This window comes from Petaurus breviceps, unplaced genomic scaffold (assembly GCF_028583685.1).
Source record: "Petaurus breviceps papuanus isolate PSGF00001 unplaced genomic scaffold, PetGlider_PUasm1.0 551, whole genome shotgun sequence".
Lineage (NCBI taxonomy): Eukaryota > Metazoa > Chordata > Mammalia > Diprotodontia > Petauridae > Petaurus > Petaurus breviceps.
Window position 1 is genome coordinate 43,311,784 of NW_027186372.1, and position 25,922 is coordinate 43,337,705.

The 25,922-nt window shown below is 37.7% G+C and overlaps 1 protein-coding gene across 5 annotated transcripts; it reads right to left on the reverse strand.

Annotated features, from left to right (window-relative positions):
* Positions 1 to 62: 62 nt before the first annotated feature.
* On the reverse strand, positions 63 to 25,692 carry RNF14 (ring finger protein 14). 5 transcript variants are annotated; one of them, XM_069102707.1, is made up of 10 exons: positions 25,601 to 25,662; positions 22,097 to 22,159; positions 21,933 to 21,971; positions 19,136 to 19,297; positions 17,983 to 18,134; positions 12,207 to 12,734; positions 11,473 to 11,701; positions 5,266 to 5,438; positions 4,067 to 4,197; positions 63 to 2,699 (listed from the first exon to the last, which is right to left on the reverse strand). In XM_069102707.1, exons 4-10 carry the CDS (start codon positions 19,287 to 19,289, stop codon positions 2,642 to 2,644), a joined length of 1,425 nt encoding a protein of 474 aa, XP_068958808.1. In that variant the 5' UTR covers positions 19,290 to 19,297; positions 21,933 to 21,971; positions 22,097 to 22,159; positions 25,601 to 25,662; the 3' UTR covers positions 63 to 2,641. The 5 variants fall into 5 exon arrangements, with proteins under 5 accessions (XP_068958808.1, XP_068958809.1, XP_068958810.1 ...); XM_069102708.1 differs by having other exon boundaries at positions 22,097 to 22,141; positions 25,601 to 25,646; XM_069102709.1 differs by lacking the exon at positions 21,933 to 21,971 and having other exon boundaries at positions 25,601 to 25,658.
* Between the last annotated feature and the right edge of the window lie 230 nt (positions 25,693 to 25,922).

The following is a 25,922-nucleotide window of genomic DNA, read 5'->3' on the forward strand; positions in this document are numbered from 1 at the left end:
ACATATACCACACCATAAGCAGCCAATGGAAATCTCCTGAGAAAGTGGAGGGAGCCTTCTAATTTGCTTTTTTAAAATAAAGCATTTATTCATTTGTAGATTACATTCTCATTTTTTAACAGAACTAGACTCAAACCTTATTTTACAAAATTAAGAGGGATGTAGTTTCTTCCAATCATTGTGTTAGGCTTAATAAACAGCAATAAATCTGAAAAGGATATTCTATTGCAAATATTCAGAAGTTTTCATTGGGATTCATTTAAGCTATGGTCAAGCATCTTGCTCAGTAACCAAGGCCTTCATGAAACCAAACTATAAACATAAATAAAATCTATCTTCTCTACTTCGTACTTTCTTGATGAAGAATCCCTTTCCAAAGCATTTTTCACATGTAAAAATCAGTATCTTATTTTTTCCAGTCAGAAATAAAACAATTAGAAGCTAAAAGTTGAAGCCACATTAAAACTAAGTTTATAAATCATGTCAAAAAATAAGAAGCCTCCCCTTCCAATGTCTATGGTTAAGGATAAAGGTTTTAAATCTAAGAACATTCTTCTACATATGGAAGTATTCTTATTTTTCCCACGTAAACATGGCTTCCCTGCTTCTCTACTCATTAACAGTGTGTATTTTATGTAGTGGCTTCAATACAATAATTCGCACAAATCAGACAATTTAACAGATTTAAGCACCCAATCTGATGGGACCAATTGTTGCTTAAAAACCAGAACTTAATTCTCTTTCCACTCAGCAGCCATTTACACTGACACATACCAGATAATTAGTTTTTGGAATTCACTATTTATTATGTTCAATTTATTTTAAAAAGTGAAATAAAGTGTCTGTAAAAGGTACTGTCCTTGAAAACAGTCATTTTTGTTAAAACACAGGTCCTAGAAATCTAACTCCAATTAGAGTCTCAAGGAAAGAAAAAAGGTTCATTCTATGATTTTATTTTGCCCTCTTAAGTGTCCAATTAATAGACTCGTTTATCTAGTAGACAATTGCTTTACTACTAAACTGGCAACAAGTTAGCTCACTATAGCTGATAGATGACCAAATTACCCTCTCAACATGGGGTGTATAAACAAACCACATAAAGAAAGGAAAGCCAACAATTCCATTGCCAGTCAAAAGCTACATGGTCCAAAATGTAACTCCAGAATCACGGTAAAACAATAAAAATACTAATTTTATTTTCAATAACTTGCATGCAGATGGAAAAGGACTAGCTTCACAAACAGCAAATGAAGATACTACAGGCTTTCTTCAGCCAGAAAAATTTACTTGAAGCTTTATATTAACTATGCTATCTAGTCACTCCTACACCAAGCCACGGGAGGGGAAAAAAAGTTGCTTTCTAAAGGCTTGCAAAAACTGAATAGCAAGGCTCTGTATTTCCAACTAAAAACTATATCACTGAGGAAAGTATAGTTTTCAAAAGCAGAATTCAAAGTCAGGGTTGGAACTAACACTTTGATTACCTGCTATCAGGGGAGTAGCATTCTAAATAGTTACAAGCAGCAGATGACTCAAAAATAATTTTTATTCACCTTGGAAAGACATCGATTTTCCCCATACCTGTTTTTTTTCCCCTTCCCTAAGGTTTACCTAAAAGAAATCTTACCCTCTGCCTCACTGATTTCTGTTTTGTTAATATGTTTTGTTCAGGATAACATTAAAATCAGTTTGCATTAATCACCAACCCAACTTAAAAGGTATGTGTGAGAGATGGGCTGGGAGGATAGTAGGTCACTGAGTAAAGTCACTGTTGAATTTTACTTCAAATAAAAATGGATTAGAGTTGAATATAAATCATAATTTTAAAATGAAGGCATTCACTCATGTTCTTCTGATTTCAACAATTCATTAAACTCTACATTTGGCCCAAATCTGTTGGTTAAATAAATAAGAAAATAAGTATTAGATGATCCACAAATATTTGTGATACTAGAAAAAAAATAAGTGATTTCTGATAAACCAGAAAAAAAATGTCCGTATGCTCTTTTCATTCTAAAAGCCAGAAGTGCAAAAGGCCATTAGAAAATCTGAACAACTTTATCACTATTCAACTATACCCAACTTAGCAGAAAATAAGATTCCTATTTCTGGGACTGATATGGCACGCATGTGACTGAAATTGGTGGGAAGGGGGACATCTTAGGCTATGATTGAGCAGTATTCCCTAGAGCATAGAGCAGTACTGAAAGGCTCCAGTGGGAAAAGACCCCAAGGAATGTCCTTTCGATTTGATGCCCTGAAGAACAAGATGCCTAAGAGATATGAAAAAGGTCTTTAAAAGATGATCATTTTGACCCCTCTCCCTCTGAGTCTGGGTAACAAAGAAAACATTTATAGTTCAGAATCTGGGGCACGCTGTGATATTGAATACTTTTTTTTCTAGTTTTTGCTAATGTTTTCTAAAACCTTTGGCTTATAATTGTTCACATTACACAACACTGGAAAATTATACACGTGCCTTAATCAGCAGAAAATGAAAATAAAACCATGTTCTTCCACATTTCCTATGTGGGAAGAATGAATGGTTCTCTAAACCTCCTGCAGGGTTACACACTGTACTCGACAAAAGAATAGGGCAAACCATTCCACTTCTATAGCTTTGAGCAATAAAGTAGTTTAACTAATCTTCAATCTCATCTTCCCAAATGTCACCATCAATATCCACAGCTTGAAACAACCTGGAAGACCATAAAATAAAATGCATTTTTATGCACTGGGAAGAAATAAATGATCACTTTTTTTTTTTCAAAACATCTTTGGCCCCTCTTTCCCAATAACTCCATTACAGAATTTTATTTCTAACTTTTTAAGCACTCTACTACAGAAGGATGAACTCAGTTCCAAATATCAGCTATGCTACTTTGTCCTGAGAGGGTTTGCTGAAATACCCTTGAAGTGGTAGCACAATGCAGTTTATTGTAAGTCATGCATCAAGAGAGTTTGCAGACCTGGGTTCAAGCCTAGCCTCTGATACTAAGTTGTGTGTACTTTGGGCAAGTGCATTAATTTATGTAGTCTTTGGTTTCTTCATTTAAAAGATGGAGCAAAATACTTGCTTGATCTTCTTCCTTAGCATAATTGTGAGGAAAGTGCTTTATAAACTAAAAAGGTGCATAAAAATTTGAACATGTACTTTCCCCCAGCATCCAAATTTAGCCATCCAGGGCCAAGGATGAAAGACTTTTAACTGTGTGCACCTTCACAAGTATGTTCAGTTTTAAGGGCACACATGACATAAGAGTGATTCCTTGGCTACATTAGGCACTTAAGGAGTAGGTATATCAACTCTTAAAAGCCAATAAGCCCTATTTAATGCTAATCACTCCTCAAAACTCTCTCCTTTTAGCTCCCACTTCCTATTATTATGCACTTGCCAATTTTGCTTTCTACTCAAATTATTTAAAAATGTAGTGTTTTATTTCTTTCACTATTGAGTGGTTCCAGATCAGGAACAGTTTGTTCTTTTCTACATGTGCTCTGAAGGCACACAGTAGATATTCTTAACCTGACTAGTGTACTGAAGTAGAGTAGAAGGACCTTATTATAATAGAATTCGTTATTACATGGATTTAGACAGATACCCCAAATCAAATAATATCTACTCTGAAACATAATTACATAAAAAACTTATAAAGTACAACCTATAAAGATAGGGACTAGTTCTTACCCAGATACCAACATTAAAAAGTTCTACTGTAGGGGCGGCTAGGTGGTTCAGTGAGTAAAGCACTGGCCCTGAAGTCGGGAGGACCCGAGTTCAGTTCTGGCCTGAGACACTTAACACCCACACAAAAATACTAGCCTTGTAACCTTGGGCAAGTTACTTAACCCCAAATTGCCCTCCAAAAGGCCAAAAAAAAAAAAAAGTTCTACTGTAGCAAATCAATAAAAAAAGGAACCCTAGCAGCCTCTAAAACAACACATATTCAGGGAACTGCTTCCTAACCAAATAGATACATGATCCAGTTTACTGTATTTATTTAAGCTATTCTAAGAAGTACTGGAAATTACTGCCCGCCTTAGGTCATTCCTGTGTAATACATACCGGTTAAAGCATGGGGAAGATGGATCATTGAAATGTCTATAAGGGTTTGCTCTAGACAGACAACCCATGCAAATCCAGCAGAAATACTGCATACAGCCAGTACATGTCATCTTGTTACACCCATCTAATTTCTACTGAGAGAAAAAGAAAAAGTAGAAATAACAATGCTATAAAATCAAAGAGGTACATAACACACACAGACTTTGCATGATATCTAACCAATTCCTTACTAGGATGTCTACTCCCTCTTCTCACACTGGGGTTATACATAACTATTAATTTACTTCACTTTAATGTCAATTATTTTGAGAACCTATAAAAGCAAATGAAATTTGCAACAAGTGCTCACATACTTGCTATAGCAAAAACTTCTGATTTATGGCCAGTCCAAACCAAGCAACATCTGGCCTTCAGAAATGAAAATTACAGGGATGAGATAATACTTAAAGAAGAATTTTAAGTTCTAATCAATTTGAATCTCAGTAAATAATAATGAAACTCCAACTCCAATATACGGCTCTTTGGATGCCAGTGTCAATCGACTCTAATGTCATTTTTTTCCATAGGGATTTTAATACAAGCAACCAACATCATTAGGCAGAGTTCACTCTGTTTGAGCTAATCGGGGGAGAAAGGGGGAGAGGTGGAAGGGGAATTCATAGTACAGGTAACAAAGAAACTGTTTATATTTGGCTTCAAAATGCATTTTCTCTTCCTAGCTGATTTACCCTTCCTATTTAAGTTGTCTTGGGTTTATATGAAAATCCATTTGTATTTCCTGAGCACATACTAAAAAAGTACCAGGGTGATGTATCCCAGGAGAAATGTGAATGGCAGAAGGCCAGCTTATGATAAAAATAGGCCTAGAATAATACATAGGCCTATCAAAGACCATAGCCACAGCGTGACCGCCACTGATGCCAGTTCACTTTTATGTCATGGACATGACAGAATGATATTATCAAATGAGGTCTAATGGGAAGTACTTTGAAAAATGTGAAGTGCCATATAAACATAAGACATGATAATTACAATATTCAATAGTGAAATCTGTATCTTCCAGGTAACAAGATTTAATAAATACCAAAGGGTTAGAAACTTGACCAGTCATAAGTTTGTGCATTTGAACTAGTTTGAAAGAGACCACTTATATGAGGACCCGCCTGCATTGTTCTCTCCATTTGTCCCCACAGACTCACCTCTATATGGGTGCCACAGCAAGGGCAGCTCTTTGAGTTCTTTTCTAGCCACTCTTTACTTTCCATTTCTTCTAAGGCTTTCTGAATCACTCTTTTACCATACCTCTGTTCCAAAAATCGTTTATTGGTCTCATCTGCTTCAAGATACTCATTTCTCAAGTCAATTAGCTTTTCTAGAAAGTGAAAAGGAAAATAATGTTTTGTATAAAGGCAAATGTTCAAGGATGCATGTTTATCAATTTTTCCAGTCAGCCACCCAATGAGATTATGATCAGATTATATATATATATATAAACAACTTTTGCTTAAAGACAAGTTATCAGTTCAACTCTGCCCACCCTGGGGCCTAAACTAAAGGAAATAAAACGATCATGGAATCACTTTTCACACTGAGGTCTAATCTTTCACTTCCAAGTTTAACCAGGCTATTAGATAACCTACCTCTATACTTTGCATTAACCCATTTTCTAACTTTCTCATATGATCACTAAATCAGCAAGCATTTATTAAACACCTACTACCAGGCTATATGCTGTATACTGGAGAAGGAAACAGCAAACCATTCCAGTATCTTTGCTAAGAAAATCCCAAATGGAGTCATGAAAAGTTGGACACAACTGAAATGACTAAAAACAATAATATACCAGTGCTAAGAGCTGGGGATAGAAAATCCATAAACAGATCCTGCTTACAAGAAGCTCCCATCTACTAACGTTTAGACAACTACATGCAAACAAGATATATACAGGTTAAACTGGAGAGAACAAAGAAAAGGCACTAATTAGAAAGGGTGGGAAAAGGATTCTTGTAAAAGACAGGATTCTAGCTAGAAATTGATGGAAGTTAGGGAAGCTAGATATGAAGAGCAAGAGTTCTTTTTTTTGCTTTTTGGAGGGGGTAAGGTAGGGCAATTGGGGTTAAGTGACTTGCCCAAGGTCACATGGCTAGTTTTTGTGTTAAGTGTCCAGGTTGGATTTGAACTCAGGTCCTCCTGTTTTCAGGGCCAGTGCTCTATTCACTGTGCCACCTAGCCGCCCCAAGGAAGGGAATTCTAAGCACAGGGAACAACCAGTGAAAATGTATTAGGTCAGAATCTGGGAATATTTTATATGGGGAAAAAAAGGCACTCACTGGCCTGCTGAGTACAAAGAAGGAAAAGGCACTTATTGGACTGCTAAGTGTGAGTGTCCTGGTCAATTTTAGGAAGATCAATTTGACAGCTGAGTGAAGCATGAATTGGAGTGAAAAGACCAACTAGAAGGTTACTGAAATGATCGAGGCATGTGAAAATGAAGGCCTGTACCAAGGTAGTGGCAGTGCCAGAGGAGAAAAAGGAGAAAACTGGCCATATATGATAACTGTTGTGGCAGCTGAATTGATAGGACTTGGCAACTGATTAGATATGAATGCTGAGAGTGAGTTGAGGAATCAAGGCTGACACCTAGGTTGAGCCTGGGTGATTGAGAGGATGGTAGTGACAGCAATAGCAAAGTTAGGAAGAGAGAAGGGCTTAAGGAGAAAGATAATGAGTTCAGTTTTGGACATACTGAGTTTAAGATGTCTATAGGACATCTAATTTGAGATGTCAAAAAGGCAGCTGGAGATATGAAAATGGAGGCCAGGTAAGAGGTTGATAAACAGATCTTAGAATCATCCACATGAAGATAATTAAATACACAGGAACTGATGAGATCACCAAGTGAAATAGTAACAGAGGGAAACGAAAAGATGGCTCAGGAGAGAACCTTGGGGGATAATAGAGGTTAGTAACTGGGACCAGAAGATCCAGGAAAGAGTGATGACAGGCAGAAGAAGAACCAAGGGGAAAGGAGTATCATGAAAACCTAGAGAATAACAAGAGGACAACGGAGTCAAAAGTTGTAGAAAAACCAAGTAGGATGAGGTTTGAGAAAAGGCCATTCATTACATGTAGTGATTTAAGAAATCATTGATTGGGGCACCTAGGTAGCACAGTGGATACAGCACAGGCTCTCAATCCAGGAGGACCTGAGTTCAAATCTGGCCTCCGACACTTAATAGCTATGTAACCCTGGGCAATCAATAGCTTAACCTTGATGTCCCCTTCCCCCCCCCCCCCCAAAAGAAATCATTGTTTAACTATGGAAAGGGCAGTTTCATTCCAACGATGGAGACTACAAAGAGCTAAGAAGAGTGTGACAGGAAAGGAAACAGAGGCAGTGTTTATAGAATACCTCAAGTTTAGCCACAAAAGATAGGAGAAATGTAAGACAATGGCTAGCAGAAATGGATAAAGTGAGGATCTTTTTGAAGATGGAGGAGACATGGTTACAGAAGGACTCGGGAAATAGCCAGCAGACAAGGAGAGACTGTAGATCAGAGAGTGAATAGGGATGACAGAAGAAGCAATTGGTTAAAGATGGGATAGGATTACTAGTACATGTACAGGTTTTTTCTTAGCAAGGACAAAGTGCATGAAACTGGGGTAAAGGAGAAAATGACTTCAGTTTTCTTAGTAAAATATGAGTAAGGTTCTCAGTTACCAAGTAGGCAAGAGGAGGGGGGAGCCATGGGAGGTCACTACATGATGAGTTGGTGAGTGGGACAGGTGCAATTATCATGAGGATCCAGCTGAGATTGTATAACATGATTTACAGCAGACCCAGTCTGTCGTCTCATTTTTCTCCAGTTCTATTCAGCAGTACATGAGTAGAAGAGAAGGCAGCAGATGGTGGGAGTAATCCAAGTTGAGGCTTGGCAGAAGAGCATCTGCAATATTTTTCTCCCCAAAACTTTTCCCCCTACTCCTCAGCCAATTTCCTTATTACTGTTCAAGTGTACTAACATCCTCCCAGTCCCCTAGGCTTATAACCTAGGAGTCATTTTTAACTCCTCACTATCTCTCAACCCCCATATCCAACATGTCAAAATCTGTTAAATTCATCTTTGCAACATCTAACGCAGCCACCACTCTAGTGCAGGCCCTGATAACCTCATGTCTCGACTACTGCAATAGCCTGCTGGTAGGTCTCTCGGTCTCACTGTCTCGGTCTGTCTCTCCCCCTCCAACGCACCCTCCATTCAGTCACCAAAACAATTTTTCTCAAGTGCAGATCCAATCATATCACTTTCCTACTCAAACTCCAGTGACCCTCTTTCACCTTTCCAGGATAAAATACAAAATTCCTTCAGGACTTTTACCCTGCCCTTCCCATCTCCCCTCACCCCTGCCTACCCAGATTGCTTACACCCTGACAAATACTCTTTGATCCGGTGACACTGGCCTCTTGGCTGTTCCACGAACAAGACACTTCATCTCTTGGCTCCAGGCATTCTCTCTGTGTGCTCCTTGTGCCTGGAATGCTCTCCTTCCTCATCTCCCCGTCCTGTTTTCCTTCCAAGTCCCAAATAAAATCCCATCTTTGGGTCGTGACCACATATAGGGTTGTATAACTGAATGTGGGGGTTGCGGAAAAATTTGGCAACAATAAAAGGTTTCTGAATGCTCAACAACCAAAAATTAATTCAAAATCCAACATTAACAAATCAGGTGTTTCTGGCAGCATTTGCCCATATTACAGCATGCAACTTCACTGCAGTCTTGGTTCTTAACACACAACACGCATACTTTGCATTGCACATGTCCATCACATCAGAATGCCAACTAACACTGCCAGAAACACTGCGGCCCAGATTTGAGATTATTGTATGTTATGAATTTTTTATATGAATTTTTAAATATGAATATGTGTTTTTACTGTACATACAAAATCATTAAATGAATTTTGGTTTGAGATTAGGACAGAATTTACAATTTCTGAAATGGGCCTAAACATACTTCTACCATCTTGTATTATATATTTATGTAAAGTGGCATTTTCAGCATTGATGATTATAAAATGAAAATATCGATCAACTCTGAAAAATGTTGAAGATATTCTATGTCCTGTAGTATCAAATACTCCAAGATTTTCTTTATGTATTCTTTATGTAAAAATAAACAAGCACATCATCTTGTTAGCATGTAAATTTGCTTTCATCTTTAATAAATGGTAAAACTATATGTATATCAAAGAACTGTTTTAAAATAAATTTATGATTGTCTGTAAATATTTGATTTGCGTACCTATTTTATATACCTACATACCTGGGGTCATATAAAAATTTCTCAGGGGAAAAAGTTTAAGAAGCCCAGATCTAATATACAGGAAGTGTCTCCCAACCCCTTGGGATCCTAATGCCTTCTCTCTTTGAATTATTTCCTATTTATCCTGTATATGGCTTTATTTGCTTGTTATTTCAATCATTAGACTGTGAGCTCCTTGAGGGTAGGGATTGCCTTTTTTGTATTCCTTGCATCGTGCCTGGCCCATAGCAGGAACTTAATAAATGCTTATTGACTCACTGAACAGAATGAGGGAGCAAGGGAATTAAGAGAAGATAATGTAGAGTTAAACTTTCACCATGGGGTCAAAAAGGGGAACCCTGGGCAAGTCACTTAACTTGTTGGCCTAGAAAGCAGCTAGGTAGCTCAGTGGATAGAGTGCTGGGCCTGGAGTCACAAAGACCTAAGTTCAAATCTGGCCTCAGATACTTATCAACTATGTGTCCCTCGGCAAGTCACTTAACCTCTATTAATCAATTTACTGGAGAAGTAAAAGGCAAACCACTCCAGTATCTTTACTAAGAAAACTCCATGCACAGTATGGTCTATGGAGTCACTAAGAGTCAGATATGACTGAACAATAATAACAAGATGGGGAATGAGGAGAATATTGCCAGGGGTAATACCCTGGGAAAGAATTGAAGGGCTAAAGCACTGGAGGTTGCAGTGAGAACAAAGTACATATAATATATATATAGCACTAATATAAGATTAATAAATACAAAAATATATTAAGTAGTTGAATATGCTAAGGGTTAGTGGGGGGAGGAAATAAGGAAAGGCTTTATGCAAATGATGGTGTCAGGGAGGATTATTAATTAAGGTCCTCTGGGATCAGAGCCTATTTCCACAGTCCCACCCTGCCTCCCCAGTTTTGATTCCCCATTTTACTCAAACAGAACTCACAAGGAATTGAAATGACTTTAAATTTAAAAACACAAACTTATTCGGCAATCCTGCTTATTTAATCTTTCAATATCTTCAGTCTTCTGTAATCTGCTTGCTTGAAAATATTGCCTTAATTCTTTCTTCAATTTTTCAAGCTACTATTTAGAGTATCCTCTTCTTAATGCACTGGGCTTTGCTTAACCACATTTTGCATTTTCATTCATCCTAATGCTAGTGGAATTACTTATCTAATATTTTTACTCTGTGAACTCCCTGCCTCTAATAATCAGAAACATTTTTCTTTTTCCTTGACATCTCTACTTTAGCACGACTATGTCAAAAGGATACATCTATAATCCCAAAATAAACATAATCAACAAATTAATATTAGGATTTTTAGGCTTCTTCTCAATTTTATTAATATCTTAAACCTCTCTGTATCCAGTTTCCATCTCTACCTCAGTATAGCAAATTGAAAGAATTAAAACGAGCTTTAGCTTCCACTTCTAGGGGAAAAAAAATGAGACACACATAAGTAAAAGATAACATAAGTACTTGAGTTAATTTTGTAACTTGGTTAATTTTGTAATTTAGTTGATTTTGCAGGGAAATAGGAATAAAAAATTCAACTTACCTGATTTTAAGCTTAAGATCACAAAACAAAATCTATTTAATGCAATCTTAAAAAAAAAAAACTTTCAATTCTATATCATATCTGATTTGGTCCTACAGTGATGATATAACTTCCTCTGTTTTTCCCTCCCCAGATGACATCACCAAAATTTTACTCTGGTAATCTTTTCTAGGGTCTAATATAGTAGTGTTCTTCTCAATGTCTTTGAAGAATTACAGTAAAAATAATTGTGATAAGACTAATTATGACACTGGGAAGGCTCATCTGACCACAAGAACTTCCCTTTAGATTTGAACATATTTTATTTGTTAATCTAACTATTGAAGAGTTAAGGATATGTGACTGTCAATTTTAGAAAAATTGCCATGGTCTAGATGAAATGAAGTTTAAATTTTCCACCCTTGTTTTATATTATGCTGTATTAATAAGTAGAAAACATTTTTCTAAAGGCCAAGTTAAATTAATAGTTCTTTCTTTTACCTCGCCCCCTCTAAAGCTATAAGAATCCTTTTCAATTCCATTTCCAAATTAATACAATTACCTGCAGTTACTTTACATGGAGAAACTCCATGATAAGTCATTTTACAAAGTGTACAGAAGGCATAATTGCAACTGGAACAAATGCCCATGGTACATCCTGGTTCTTGCATGACAGGAGTCTGACAGCATGGCCTGGGACAATACACTACATCTGCCATCAAGTCCAAAGTAGACTGTAGAAGAAGTCGGTCATAACGTGCAAACAACTCTTCTTCCACCAGTTCTTTAACCTATAAGGAGAAGGGAGAAAAATCTGATTGGTGCTACACACTAATTTTGACACTGACTCTGGATCATCAGGAAATCCTTAGGATTCTGTCCAAAACTCATGAGTCTGCTGCTCAGAGATGTGTTAACCCTCTTGTCACCTTCAGATCAAGACACTAATTCACATCCAGAAGGACAAAGAGACAAAGCACTGCTTCTTTGGGTATCTTAAGATCATCATGCTCAGTTCAGAGACATATTAGAAGACCATCAAATGAAAATGCAATCCCAGGACCAGGTTTGGAGTTACTAAAGTTTACACAGTAACTCATTTCACTGTCAAGCTGACCACAAGTCCACCCTATGCAGCCTCTGGGTTCATTTTAACTAAAATGACAGCACATTATTTCAGATGAATAAAGTGGATACATTTATGGGCATTAAGTAATAAATGATCCTGATGATAACAAGGGAGCCTCTTGCTTCCCAATCAGAAAAAGAGAGGTTCCCCAAAAGATAATCAGTTACCTGGCCAGGAGTAGCAACAGAGGAGCACTTTGGTTCTGGACAGTTGAGACAGTGCACCTGGCCATCCCTGATCTGGATTTCAAAGTAGTCCTTCAAACAGGCTTTGCAGTAGACATGCCTGCACTCCAGGAAGTACATACACTCGCTGCCCAACTTCTCACAAAAGCAGATATTGCACAGGTACATCTTACTGTTAAAGCACTTTTTCTGCTGAGCTTGATCAAAGTCTAAGATTTCCCGTATGAGGCTGGACAAAGACTCCACATCCTGCACAGCTCTCTCATCCACAAATTCTTCCTGGTCTGCTGTAGTGCCAGCTGCCCCCCCAAAATCTAGTTCTGTGTTAGGAGGAGCCAGAGATGTCCTGCTCTGTACACTCCCCGGGGGGCCCATTTTGAGCTCGTAGGGAGAGGCAATGTTCAGGTACGCTAGGGTTTCTTCTTTGAGAAACTGCATCCAGGCAAACAGGACCACACAGCCACGATGTTCTTCCCACAGGTTGTCTAAGTGCTTGCACAAAGCAGTTAGCTATGACAAAAAGGGAACATCATTGAGTACTGGAAATAAAAATGCTATTAAAAAATAACTCGACTCAGAACGATTTTCTTTTTAAGCTTTTACTTCAGGCCTTTAAACTGTATCATTATTTTCCTTAGCTGTGACATGCTGCAAAATGACCTGGAAGTCTCATCATCAGTTCATTCTCTAAAGAGTAAGCCCTCTGTGTCTAAATACACCATAAAGTCAAAAGCTTCGAGACTCAAGCAACTAGAACACAGAAATCAGTGAACACGCCAAAAGTACAGATTTACTATAACAAAAATCATCTAACAAGTTACATGTTTTAAAAAGACTAGGATTTAGTTCTAGCATGCTTCAGATTCTTTATTGTCCTAGCTCTTTTATGTCACAGAAGAGATTAAAAGTTGACAAATTCTCCTTGCACAATGTGAAATTTCATCTGCATTATAATTAGTAATGAAAAAGGTTAAAGATATGACCAAAATTTTAAATTAGTTATAATTATATAATAAAGTATAACAGAGAAATCATGTAAGGAATAACTTTGTTTTGTTAAGTACATTTTTTTTGATTTACAGCTTCATTTAACTAACCTGTATGTGTTTAAAACAAAACTAAGTTAGTGAAAAGGAATTAGATTAATGTTGCACATACAAAAAGGGGTCAGTGCAGCTTGAATATTACATAAAATGCCTATGTTTCCTAAGTCAAGGAAGAAAGTTAAAATTATTTGATTTTCTTCTCCTTAAAAAATGGCATATTTAGACTGAAAGGCAAATGTAAGTGTCTCCCTCCATTCTACCCCACAAAGACCTCTAAAACATTTATAACAAAGTTATAGTAATAAGTAGTTTTTAAGATAAACTATTTTTGGAGGGGGGAAGGCAGGGCAATAGGTGACTTGCCCAAGGTCACACAGTAAGTGTGTCAAGTGTTTGAGGTTGAATTTGAACTCAGGTCCTCCTGACTCCAGGGCCTGTGTTCTATTCACTGTGCCACCTAGCTGTCCCAATAAAACTATTTTTTTAAAAAAAGCAAACAAATCTTGGTTAATTTAAATTAATACCAAATGAAAAGGGTGTAATGGGAATGTATATTTTTAAGATCTTCCCTGCCCCTAGGCTAAAATGCACCTGGAGCCTGGGGTGAGAGGCTTATTTTTCAGTAGATAATCTGTGATTGGCCAGTGGGTCAAGAAAGTTGTTATATTCTCTGAGCCAGGAGAAGGCTATATAAGCCCTGGTGTGAGGCTTTGTTTTGGGGCTCATTTTGAGAAGTGTTCTGTGATTTGATCAGATGAAACTCTGGGAAGCCATTGTCCAGAGCCTCCCGGCTTTGAAACCCAGATGTTGATTTGGTATGGATGTAATGTTTGGACAGTTTAGAAATCTGTCTACTTGATCTGTTTCTCTGTCTTGATAATTCTGTCTGTATACTCTGAAGTTCGGGGTGCTGACCTTTTTCCCCCTGAACTAGGTAAACGATACATATCTGACTGATTAAAGTAAGCTTGTTAACCCATTTTGAGTTGCTTTCCTTTAACAAAACAGATCTAAGAACCTGTGGTGGCAGCGACCCTGGGGACGCTGGGGTGCTTGCTGCTACAAAATGGTGTCACGAACAGGATCTGCAGAGTAAAAGGAAAGTATGGGGGCTAGGATAATTGTTTGTTTCCCAGTTGTGGTAGCTGTGACTCTGTGGAGCCACGGAGTAGGAGAGAAGAATGGCCTACATACTGACTTCGCTGAGCTGAGAGCAGGAATGGTGAGCTGCCTGCATCAGGACCTGGGCAGAAGCCAGGAGCGGCTGCCACCTGTGGGAGGAGAAGGAACCCAGGAGTTTGGAATTCAGCCACAGGAAAAGATAAGAACTGAGCAGCAAAGCAGGGGCACTGAATGTGTTTCCTTGCTGTATCCCACAGTTGGTACCCAGGGGGAGGATGGACTTGTGACTATGGTGGGTGGGATGAAGTGCCTTGGACCTCCAAGGGCACCACCTTGTTGGTTTTGTTGCCCAGCCCCCTCTCTGTACTTGGAAGCAGGGGCTGGAGCTGTGTGAGGGGAAGGACACCCCCCCTCCACCCAAGAGAACTTTATTTGGACTCGTTATGAATTGAGGTGATAATGCAATGTACTTTGTGTTTGTTTAAGGCCCTGTGACCACTTTGGTAACTTCAGTTATGCATCTTACAAATGTGACCTATGATTGTTAATGCTAATTCAAAAGTAAATTGACTATGCTATGGGCATGAAAGATCTTGGGGGTGAATGTAATGGGAATGTAAATTTTTAAGATCTTCCCTGCCCCTAGGCTAAAGTGCACCTGGAGCCTGGGGTGGGAGGCTTGTTTTTCAGTAGATACTCTGTGACTGGCCAATGGGTCAAGAAAGTTGTTATATTCTCTGAGCCAGGAGAAGGCTATATAAGCCCTGATGTGAGGCTTTGTTTTGGGGCTCACTTTGAGAAGTGTTCTGTAATTTGATCAGATGAAACTCTGGGAAGCCATTGTCCAGAGCCGCGCCCCCCCCCCCCCTTTGAAACCCAGATGTTGATTTGGTATGGATGTAATGATTGGACAGTTTGGAAATCTGTCTACTTGATCTGTTTCTCTGTCTTGATAATTCTGTCTGTAGACTTTGAAGTTTGGGGTGCTGACCTTTTTCCCCTGAACTAAGTAAAAGATACATATTTGACTGATTAAAGTAAGCTTGTTAACCTATTTTGAGTTGCTTTCCTTTAACAAAGCAGATCTAAGAACCTGTGGTGGCAGCAACCCTGGGGACGCTGGGGTGCTTGTTGCTACAAAGGGACAGCATAATTCCATGTTACCTTTCTTATAGTGTCTGATATTGAACACAGATGAGCCCTTAATACTTGCTCATGATAAATTCAGTGTTAAAAAAATCTTTCATTTAGGTATGACTTTTCTCATAAGAAAAAACCTATGCTGTTGCTAGTACTTAATTCTATATAACAGAAATTTCCTAATTACTAAAATCAGAAGGTTAGCTGCTTTTTCAACCATAACATTAGATGACTCTCTCCTTAACTATGTTGCTGTTGTTCAGTAATTTCAGTGGTGTCTAACTCTTAGTGACCCCATTTGAGATTTTCTTGGCAAAAATACTGGAGTGGTTTGCCATTTCCTTCTCCAGCTCATTTTACAAATAAGGAACTAAGGTAAACAGAGTTAAGTGACTTGCCTAAGGTCACACAGCTAGGGTTGAATCTAAATTCAAGTATTCCTGACTTCAGGCCCAGCATTTGTTCTGCTGTAACATCAAACTGACCCATTTACTTATCTAACCCTCTTCCAACTCCCTTTTTCTTCCTCCTTTTTTCCCTTCAACACTTCTGAAAAAGCAGTTGGTTTTGTCCATAGATTTGGGGAGAGAGGAGGAAACCCAGTCTAATTCCCTATCACTGCCAACTAAGACTAAATACACAGGCCCAACTATTAACTCTATCTTGGATATATAGTGCTAAGAGTTCAAAGCATCACACAGAATTACAAGACTATAAATAAACATTTAGTAATAGTTGATTTGGATGTCTAAACAATGAAAGCTGTAAATGAAGTCAAAAGAGCTGAAATAAGAAATTTAATTTTTTCACCTGAAAGAAGCCTTTTGTTCTAATTACCTTAGATATAGAATATTATAACACGATTAAGTGAATTATTCTCTATAGTTTGTTATAAAACCACAAATCTCTCATTTTCCTGTCTGCCTTTCTCTCTTTTTTCAATTTCCTACATCCCTACTAATTTTTAACGTTGTAATGATGAAAAATAAATATTTTAAACTATTTATACAATTAAAAATATTGTAAGGCATACATTGAGTTTTTCATAGGAATAGTAAAAAAAAAAAACCCAAAAAACAAAAACCATCCTACTAAATTAATTCTACTTCAATTATCTACATGCTGTTACCAAGTTGCCAGGCAGTTTAGATTCAGGTACGTCACTATTTTCTTTTATCTGACTTAACTGAAGTTCTCTGCCACTAGCTCAGATATTAAAATTTAAAGTACTATTTTTTTTAATTTTAAAAGTGTAATAACCTTTTTACAAATTCTAAGGTGGCCTATTTTAATCTTGAAGCATGTTTCCTCGTTCTCTATAAGCATTGTCATAACTTAATGATATTCTAAAAAGCAGAGTTGGAAGAGGTGAAAACTACATGACCAAAAATGAAAAATGGGCAGGCTACTTATTCTTTGCACTGAGCAAATGATAGCTTATCTCTTAACACTCTTCAGTATATCAGTCTTCAAAAGGATTTTGACAAGTCTTACTGCTATTGAACCAAAATCTCTGCCTGAATGTTTTATATTATGCCTAAAGCCTTTTTTCTTTGCCCAAAATAGAATGAAGTTATGGTAAGAAAAACAACAAATTGCAGAGGAAATATAGGCACTTAATATGAAGTGATTGGCTTTCGAGATATATTTGAGATATTTAAATATCTTCTAGAACATAATATTACTGCTTTTATGAATTCAAATAGAGTCCAATTAAGAAATGTTTATTTCTACAAAGAGTAAAAAAATGAAACAAAACCCCTTTTTATGTTAACTTAAGAAATTTGCTTCTTACAACATAAACTCAATTTTTAGTCCTTTGCAACTAAATGAGATTTCCTTTGAAAAGAAAAAAAAAATTATCTGGGAAGCAAAAACAAAGAAAAAAGCAGAACTAACTCCCAGGGAAAAAAAAAGACAGGGTATTAACTTTGGAGAAAGTATATTTTTTTCAATTTTAATATGGATAAAATTAGAAAATTGCAAGATGCTAAAAAAGAAACAATATACTCCATTTCAAATTATTTCTACCACAATCTACAATGAGTCCACATTACACTAAAAGAATTAAAACATTTCAGCAACCTCCTTTAAAAAAAAAGTATTTTCAATTATAGAGAAACAGACTATTTGAGTTGGAAAGAAACTTTAGAGATCAAAGGATCATCATTTAGTCCAAACCCATTTTATAGATGAGGAAACGGAGGCCCAGAGAGTTAAGTGACTTGCCTAAAATCATACCACTATAATTAGCAGTTATTAGAACCTAGGTCTCCTGATCCCTAGTTCAGTATATCAGTTTCTCATTAACAGCAGGATTTATAAAAAAAAAATTTAAAAGCTATTCCTTATTGTAATGAATTTCTTTAATGCGATTAAGATGAACATCAGTTAAGGAAAGTATTCAAGTTCCTGAAAACGGAAAATAAAAAGTAAGCTTCAAACCTAACCTGAGTTGGTGAAAGCCATTTGCCACTGAGGGTGAATGCTGGAGGGGAGGTTGATGGATAATCTGGTGGAAGTTCAAAATTCAGCACAAGTGGAGGCAGAAAGCAAATTGTATATTCAAAGCCACCATTCTGGAGACACTCCGTTGGATTGCCTGAACCAAAAACAGGGAATTCAAGGATCAGTCAATATTTGAGTGCCCTACTGGGTGCAAAACAATGCACTGGTGGGGTGAGAGGAAAAGGAAGGGGAGGTGAGTGATGGTGGTATAACAAAGAAAATGGAGGTTTTTACCCAAAAGAGTGTAATCTCTCAGTCCCTTAGGTATAAGTCTCTATCCCTGTTTCTTTAATTTTCAGTTTTCCTTTCAAGGGGAAAAAATCAGCCTTTAAAAATCATGCAAAGCACAAAGACTTGCTTAGTAAAAATATAATTTACTCTAACATACACTGTTTGGTGGGATTCCCAACTTTAATGAGTCATCAAATTATACACACTATTTTAACAGCACAAAACTAAAAAAAAATTTCAGAGAAAAGGGAAATATTTATCCTTACCCAACAGTCTTGTATGAAGCACTGAGATTAACTGGGGCCAGGTGTCATGGTCCATTTAGATTAACATGTGCCAACACACTGATCTTCCATCCGGAGGGTATCTTGTTCATGTAGGCCAGCATTTCCACAACCAAAGTTTCACTTGTATTACCTTACTTCCTTTTCTCCAGTTCTCTATACTGTAATCACTTTTGGGGGGAAATTACCCTGAGATCCTTCTGTGATGTTTTCAATATCCTACTGCTACTTTGATTTTTGTTTTTAAGCAAAAGTTACTGAGTATGGCAGCAAACATAATTGTAGTTAAGAAGTATTTTGGAAGCCATTTTGTGAGAAGCATAAACTATCTGGAAATTCTACTTGATATTCAAGAAAATAGCAACTAAAAATCTACTCACCCCTTTTATTCAAGTTATCAAAAAGGCATGCATAAAGTTAGTTAGGCTATCAAAGAAACATGCAGAAAGTGGTTAGCCACTCTCCTAACTATGTCCAACACCTCAAGCTATAACAATGGTAATCAACACATCTGCCAGAAAAACCAGAAAATGCTCATTTAGAAAAATCTCTTTAAAAGCGAACAAGAATCATTACTCACCACTCACAAATATTTTGAAATTCTGGGGCAAATCCAAACATATTCTGGTTTCTCCACCTTGAACAGACTCTGCTTTTTTAAATTCATCTTCATCATAAATACTTGCCAAGGCCAGTAATTCATCCTCCTGGGCTTCTCGGTCTTCTGACGACATTTAACGTCCTGTGGAGTTAAGGATATTCACTTAAATTAGTAAAACTGAAGAGAATAAAAAACAAAAAGCCTATAACACCAAAAAAAAACAAAACCCAGCACTAAAACCTACACAACAGCAAAGCAACAGTGTCAGTCTTTTTTTTGGAGGGCAATTAGGAGTAAGAGACCTGCCCAAGGCCACACAGCCAGTAAGTGTTAAGTGTCTGAGGCCGGACTTGAACCCAGGTCCTCCTGACTCCAGGGCTGGTGCTCTACTCACTGTGCCACCTAGCCGTCCCAACAGTATCAGTCTTGTAGAAGTTTGAAAACAAAAGGCAGGTATAATGCAGTATTTCCTTATCTCTAAAATAAAAACCATATTAGAAATTGTTGCTTATTGCCAGCTTTGGTTAGTGTTTTGTGAGGACTAATTTTAGAATAATCAGCAACTGTAATATTGTTCTGATATTCTTATAATAGGTAGTATGTCTTCTACTCTGTATCATAGTATATAGAAGTGTCTACCATTAGTATTCAATAAATCATGATTTTTACATAAAAATAAATGGACAAAAATTCATTTTTAAAAAGTCACCAAGGAATTTAAAAGTAGAAAAGGGATACAGTATTGCTAATATCAAACTGACAATGATTTTTAAAAAAACAGATTTTAATAAACCTATTACAGGCAGTCTATGACTTAGATAAAACCTAGTAAACATGCTGCTACTTAAGAATATAGCTGCCCCACCATGGTAATCACAAGAATTCCCTTTCCCTTCCAGTTGCCTGTGACATCCTCATCGCTTTTTCCAGATTCCTGCCTCTATTTATCAGAGAGGTAACAAAATAGAAAGATTAAAGGCACAATCCCATATTCTTATCCCTGAGCAGACTTGTTCCTTGTGTTTTGGTTTTTTTTAATTGTGAACTTACTCATCAACAGGCACATTTCCATACAAAGGTCAAAAAAGAGGAAGATGGGTTGGTTACATATGAAACAGTAAACTTGTTATTTACATAGTTTTTAAAAGCATATTATTTAACATGGTAGGAAGCTGCTATTTGTGTGTCCCCTTGTGAATGTTTTCTTCTGTGCACTTTAAAATTTTTTATTGATATTAGACTTACAGAGTGTAATTGGTTAAATGGATTGGGGGAGGGCAGGCAGGGATTGCCTAGGAATCCTAGCTATAATTTATAACTTTATAACATGGTTTTTGTGGGGAAAAATTAATGTTTTAAATACCCAACTATAAATTTTTAGAACATAAAAATTAGAAATCTCCTATAGTTATATGCAGCTAGTTGGTGTAATAGAACACTAGGCTTGTACTCAGAAAGACCTGAGTTCAAAGCCAGCCTCAAATATTTACTGTGACCCTGGGCAAGTCACTTAACCCTGTTTGCCTCAGTTTCCTTATCTGTAAAATGAGCTGGAGAAGGAAATGGCAAACCACTCCAATATCTTTGCCAAGAAAACCCTAAAAAGTCGGACATGACTGAAACAACAAAGTATGCAATGAAAACTTAGGAGTACTGTTGTAATTACTGGAACTTTTCAGTTTAAGAAAATCCTGATATACAAAAATGCAGCTTGAAAAAATTCAGAAATGACCATTCATATAACAGAAGTTTCACCTTAGGGTTCCCCTAAATAGATACCATTCTGAGCTAGCCCTCAGGGATTATTTAGTCTACTCCCATCATTGTACAAACAGGGAAACAAGAGCCCAGAAAAGGTGATTTACACAAGGTTATACCGTTAGTTGGTGACAGAGCTGGCACTGGAATCCACTTCTTCTAACTAAATTGCCCACTGGACTCTATTCTCACCACACTGTCTCTCAGTAAGTCAATGATTAAGAAGTCATCCTCTACAGAGCTTTTTAGAATACCTACTGTATAAAACACAAATGTGTGTTTTTAATATTGTTCACAAAATAACAAAATGATTTGTTGGACAAGGTTATTCCTTGTTGACATGTTACCATTCTCAAGCTGCATATCTACCTAGTATTAACTGCAACGTTTCAAAACATTTGCTTTAAATAACCTTTAAACAACATGTCCAAGAAAATGATACCTAATATTGCAACCGGAATTCTTGGTCTAATTAACTTGGGAGTATCACTAATCTCTTTTATTTTCCTGCAAGAATTACCTAAAAGGGGCAGCTACGTGGCAGTGAGTAAAGTGGCAGTGAGTAAAGCGCAGGCCCTAGAGTCAGGAGGACCCTAGTTCCTTTACAGCCTCAGACACTTAACACCCACCCACACAAACTAGCTGTGTAACCTTGGGCAAGTTACTTAACCCCAATTGCCCTTCAAAAAAGGCAAAAGCCAAAAAAAAAAATTACCTAAAAGAAGTTGCTAAAATTGGAAACTAAGGTTGGTATTTTGTCATTTGTAGAAAACAAGTAATTATAGTAGTGGGTATTGGGTTCTCTCAAAATGTATATTCTGAATTCTCATTATCTTTCCTTTAAATGAAACACTACACACAAGCCCAAACTGAACTGCCAACTTCCAACTTGGTGGTTAACTTGCTTAGACTATCTAGATAGTAAACACCTCAAAGAGAAACTCTGAAGCGCTCAACTTGCCCTTCACCATCGCAAACCCCAGACGCTTTAATTTTTCTTCTCTCCTTTTTTCCTTACCCTTTTATTCTTCCTTTTCTTTTCCTTTCTTATTCTCTCCTGAAAGGCAAGTGACATCTGTGGGCACCGCTTGTGAATGACTGTAATCAAAACTAGTCTTAAATGTACACATACACACACATGTGTACACACACACACACACACACACACACACACCTACCTACCTCATATTCCAAAGGTCCTTGCAATTCTTAATTTCATAATAATGCCTGTGTCCAGAATATAAACTATGTTAAGAAAAAAGTTAAGAATTTGACACATAGTTAGCTGTCTTAGTTATTTGAAAGGAACCTTATGGAATTCAGGTTTTGGTTGTAAATTCTGTTACGATTTCTATTTAGTGTAAAAATATAGCAAAAATAATATTAGTTAATCTAATAATTCAGCTGCTTGATATGTTGCATTCTTCATGAAGAAAAATTCTGCTAAACAAATTAGAAATAAAACAAGATGATTGTTTTTCAAAATTGCTAATTATGAACAATTCATCTATTCATTTAAAGTAAGTTTTACCAATCCTCTATTTGCTAGCAAGCAATTATTTTAAGGCATAAGGTATGTATATACTATACACAGAGTAAATAAGTGTTCCTATCAGCAAAATGTGTGTTTACATGCATGCATGCATACATACATACATACACATAGGTATAACTCTTAAAACAAACCCAACATGAAAGCCTGGATTTACAAAAAAGTAGCCATGTATGATTAGTTACATATATAAATATTTACCAGAGGATTTCTAAACAGCAAAATCATTCAACTTATGAAAATCAGATAAAGCACATATCAGAAAAACACTACTGCATTAAATAATTTACATTAGTTAACAGTAAAAAATAAAATCTCCATTTATTTTCAAATACCCTACAATTCATGAGTGTGCACAATTCCCAATTAGTCCATGTTTTCCTAGTTAAGATCATAGAGTTTCTCTGAATTTCATCATTTTCTCAAGACCCTCTTCAAATCATATACCCTCTATAAAGGTTTTTCTGTTCAACACAACCAGAATAACCTCTCACCTCCTCTGAATAAGAGTTTCACATTATCAAAACTGACAATTTCTATATAACACTGATCTGGCACTTAAATGCTGCCTAATACTCAAAATTCTCTTTCCCCTCTATGTTATTTTCCTAATTAGACTGTGAATACCTAAAATACAAAGAACCTAATTTCATAGACTTCGTAAGTCTACAATATCATGCATAAAATACTTATTTATTAATGGCGAGACAATTTCATTCCTGACTGCTACCACTAATGAAACTCTTTGATAATTTACCTTTGCCTTAGTTTCTGGAGATAATACCTGACATTTTAAGAATGTAATATGAACCAATGAAAGGAAATTGTTGAAGTGCTTTGAGCTACTGTAAGCATGCTTGAATTTATAATTTTTCACTAGAGGTATGATAAATTAACACCTTAATGTAAAGCACTTCAGATAATCTGAGATGAAACAGACAAAAAAATCAGGTATTCATAATCAACTTTTGATGTATTATTTAAAAGATTCTTCAACAGGCCATGTAAAGCAATGTGAAGTACTGATTTTTTTTTTTTTTGCAATTGCCAGATTCAGTTCAACTAAGTTATTCGAACTTTCCTGAGCTTCAGTTTCTTCTTTTGCAATACCCTTCTTTGCCTTTAGGCAGTGTTAGAATTTGTACTCAGAATACGTTCTGAATTCCTTAGGGAAAAACTGACAAAAAAACCCTAAAATTTCTTGTTTAGATTCTTAGTCCATTTTCCTTACAAATTTAATGGTTTTGAGAAGTAAAACGCTTTGTTAGCAATTAATTTTAAGGCCATCATCTACCATCTTAAAATTTTAATTCAACATACTACTTAAAATAAGCTAAGCAGTCAGTGGGCAGGCATATTTAAAATAACCACCTTTGGAGGTTATATCATTAAGGATTGATGTTATGATGAAAGAATTATTCTTGGTCCTTATCTCATTAAGTATTTACAAAGTACTGTCACACTAAAAGCATTACCTAAGCTGCTTGTCCTCCTCTGAAGCAATTTGGTACGTGAACAAAATATAAGAATTTATTATTTGTGTTGCCAAATACACACACCATATTAAGAAAATAATACCACTCTCCTTTCTGCTACTTTCAATCAAGCTGAGCAGTACCAAGTCCCACACTTGCTCAGATCATTTCTTGCAATTAACAAGAACTACAAGCTTGTGCTTGGGTGGGTAGTAGGATGATATTAGAATAATATTTTCTCTATTTCAATGGGCTTAAAGAATTCAGTTGGCAGCCTCAACCTCCTCTCCCAAATAACCTGTCAACAGGCTAAAAATCTGTCAACTCTAAGATTTTGTTGTAATGGATTAGATTTTAAGGCAAAGAATATAGGCCTTCAAAAAATATCTCAATTACAGTATCCACATCTGTTGGAGGAAGCTCATTCCAAATCACCAAATTTATCTTTAATACAACAAAAGTAATAAAATGATACCAAATGATAGGTCATAGGATAAGGGAACTGGATGGGAGTCAAAAGCAATTTAGATTCAGATCTGGGGTCTGCGGTGAGACTTGGGTCCACTCACTTCACTTCTCTTTCTGTGGCCCAAATCATCTCTAAGGTGTCTTCCGGCTCTTATGACCCTAGTTAATATCAGGTACCAATCAAAAGCATTCAAAACCCAAAGTGATGGATTAAGAGTTTCATTCTTAACAGTTTGCATTTTAATTGTTTTTCTCATAATGCAGAGATAGTAAAAAGTGTTTTGTAAACTCTTGAGCCCTATAAAAGGGCGAATTATTTTCCTTACTGCCAGATACCAAATAAGCAAAGTAATTACTAATTTTTTTCTCTCCTCAATCCTTTAATAACGGTATAAGCTAGAGCCTTAACATTTGCAAGTACTGCCTCATGTTATCCTCACAACTCTAAGCAATAGGTGCTGTTATCCTCATTTTACAGATTAGGAAACTGAGGCAGGCAGAGGTCAAGTTACTTGCCCAGGGTCACACTGCTACTCAGTGTCTGAGCTCGAGCCTTCCTGACTCCAAGTCCAGTGTTCTATCCCCTGCACCACCTAACTTCACTGTAACAAGAACTCCCTTCCTTCTAGAGAAAGGGGCCAGTTTGCGAAGGGTGAATGGGGAAGGGGTGAATGGAGAAGGGGTGGGGGCCCGTTAGTCCTGCCCTTTCCCACGGGGGCGCCTCGGTTCCCTCGCCCCCGATGTTCCGGAGACTGAATTGGGAAGCAAGATGGGCTGCTTTGAGATGTTTCTGGGGAGTTTCAGAAGCCGCATTAGCACCCCTCCCCCCACACCCTCCGCACCCTCCGCGGGTAGCGCCCTTCAACCGCCCGGCCCCGCCTCGTCTCTCGTCTCCCCTCCTCTCCAGACCAGGCGCCTGGAGGCCGGCGTCCTCACCTTCCGGTGGCACCCCGAGCTCAGCCCCAAAGGTTCCGCCCCGCTCTCCCCTCCCCCCTTCACCCGGCCCGTCCGCCGCGAGGCCAGCGCCTCCGCACTGAGGGAGTGAAGGGCGGTCGCCGCGAGGGTAGCTACGGCCTAGTGAGCCGTCTCCGCCGCCGCCACCGCAACCCCTCAGCTCGGGCCCCCTCCTCCCCCCTAGGGAGGTCGGCGTTGAGGTCGGCGGCGACTTCCGCTCTCTGCCGTCCACCTCACCTGGCCCGGCAGGCAGCTTCCTCTAACCACAGAGCAACAGAACCGAATGGGATGGAACGGGATGGGATGGGATGGGATGGGGCGGGGCGGGCAAGGGTAGGGTGGGGAGGGCGGGGCAGACGGCCGAGGGAAGACGCCGCGCAGTCGCCGAGGCTCTGGGAGCTGCGCCCCCTGCAGGGTGGAGGTGGTCAAAATGGGAACAACCGGAAGAAGGGAAGCAGGGAAGGAGGAGCAGGAGCGGGGGAAGAGGAAAGAAAGAGAAGGGGCGGGGGAGGAGGAGAAAGACGAGGGCATCTCAAATCCTGACTTCCGGCAGTCCTGG